Here is a 676-nt window from a genome sequence, read left to right as displayed (position 1 = left end):
GACCCCCGGTCCAGGCCCCACCTTGGAGAATGGAGGCGCCCCTGGCCCGGGTCTCCCTGCTGAAGCCTTGGCCTCGGGCCCCGAGTCTCCTCGCTTTGACTCCCTCGAGCGGGGCTCTCCCCCCCAACCCCACCGTCCAGAGGCCCAGAGCACTGCTGCTCCTGGGCCTCCCTCCCTGCCCGCTGAGACTCTGGGCTCCCCGGCTGCGGGCCCCCCCGAGGAAGGCTCCCACCACCCACCCGCGAGCTCAGCCGTGGCAGCCTCGGAGGCCCCCAGACCCGGCAGCCCCCCGGTGCGGGAGCTCGCGGTGCCCCCCAGCCCCGAGCGGTCCCCAGCCACAGCACCCCAGCCCCTGATGGCAGCGGGTGAGCTGCCAGACGTGCCTCGGACGTTTGCATCCGGGGACGGGGCGGCCCCGGGGGATGAGGACTGCCCTGCCGGCGGCCTGGCCCAGCGGCGGTTTTCTGAAGGCGTGCTGCGGCCTCCCGGCCCAGACCGAGAGCAGCTGGGGGGCTCGCTGGCCACCCTGCCCCAGGCCCCGGGGGGCCTGTCCGCCCTGGACCACCCCTTGGGGAGCGGGACTGAGTCCAGCTGGAGCTTGTCTCAGTCCTTTGAATGGACCTTCCCCACGCGGCCTGCAGGCCTTGGGGTGTGGCGGCTGGGCTCCCCGCCGCCC

At 74.6% G+C, this 676-nt stretch overlaps 1 protein-coding gene across 1 annotated transcript in view; it reads left to right on the top strand.

Moving 5' to 3' along the window:
- TNKS1BP1 (tankyrase 1 binding protein 1, 182kDa) overlaps nt 1-676 on the top strand; it is a 23,912-nt gene that overhangs the window by 10,022 nt on the left and 13,214 nt on the right. The window contains exon 6 of the mRNA XM_010842228.1: nt 15-672. Coding sequence (XP_010840530.1) covers nt 15-672 — 658 coding nt within the window. The remainder of the gene's footprint in view (nt 1-14; nt 673-676) is intronic.

This window comes from Bison bison, unplaced genomic scaffold (assembly GCF_000754665.1).
Source record: "Bison bison bison isolate TAMUID 2011002044 unplaced genomic scaffold, Bison_UMD1.0 scf7180017864173, whole genome shotgun sequence".
In the NCBI taxonomy this organism is placed as follows: Eukaryota; Metazoa; Chordata; class Mammalia; order Artiodactyla; family Bovidae; genus Bison; species Bison bison.
Note: the sequence above shows the minus strand (reverse complement) of the source record. Positions and strands in the feature narration are given on the sequence as shown.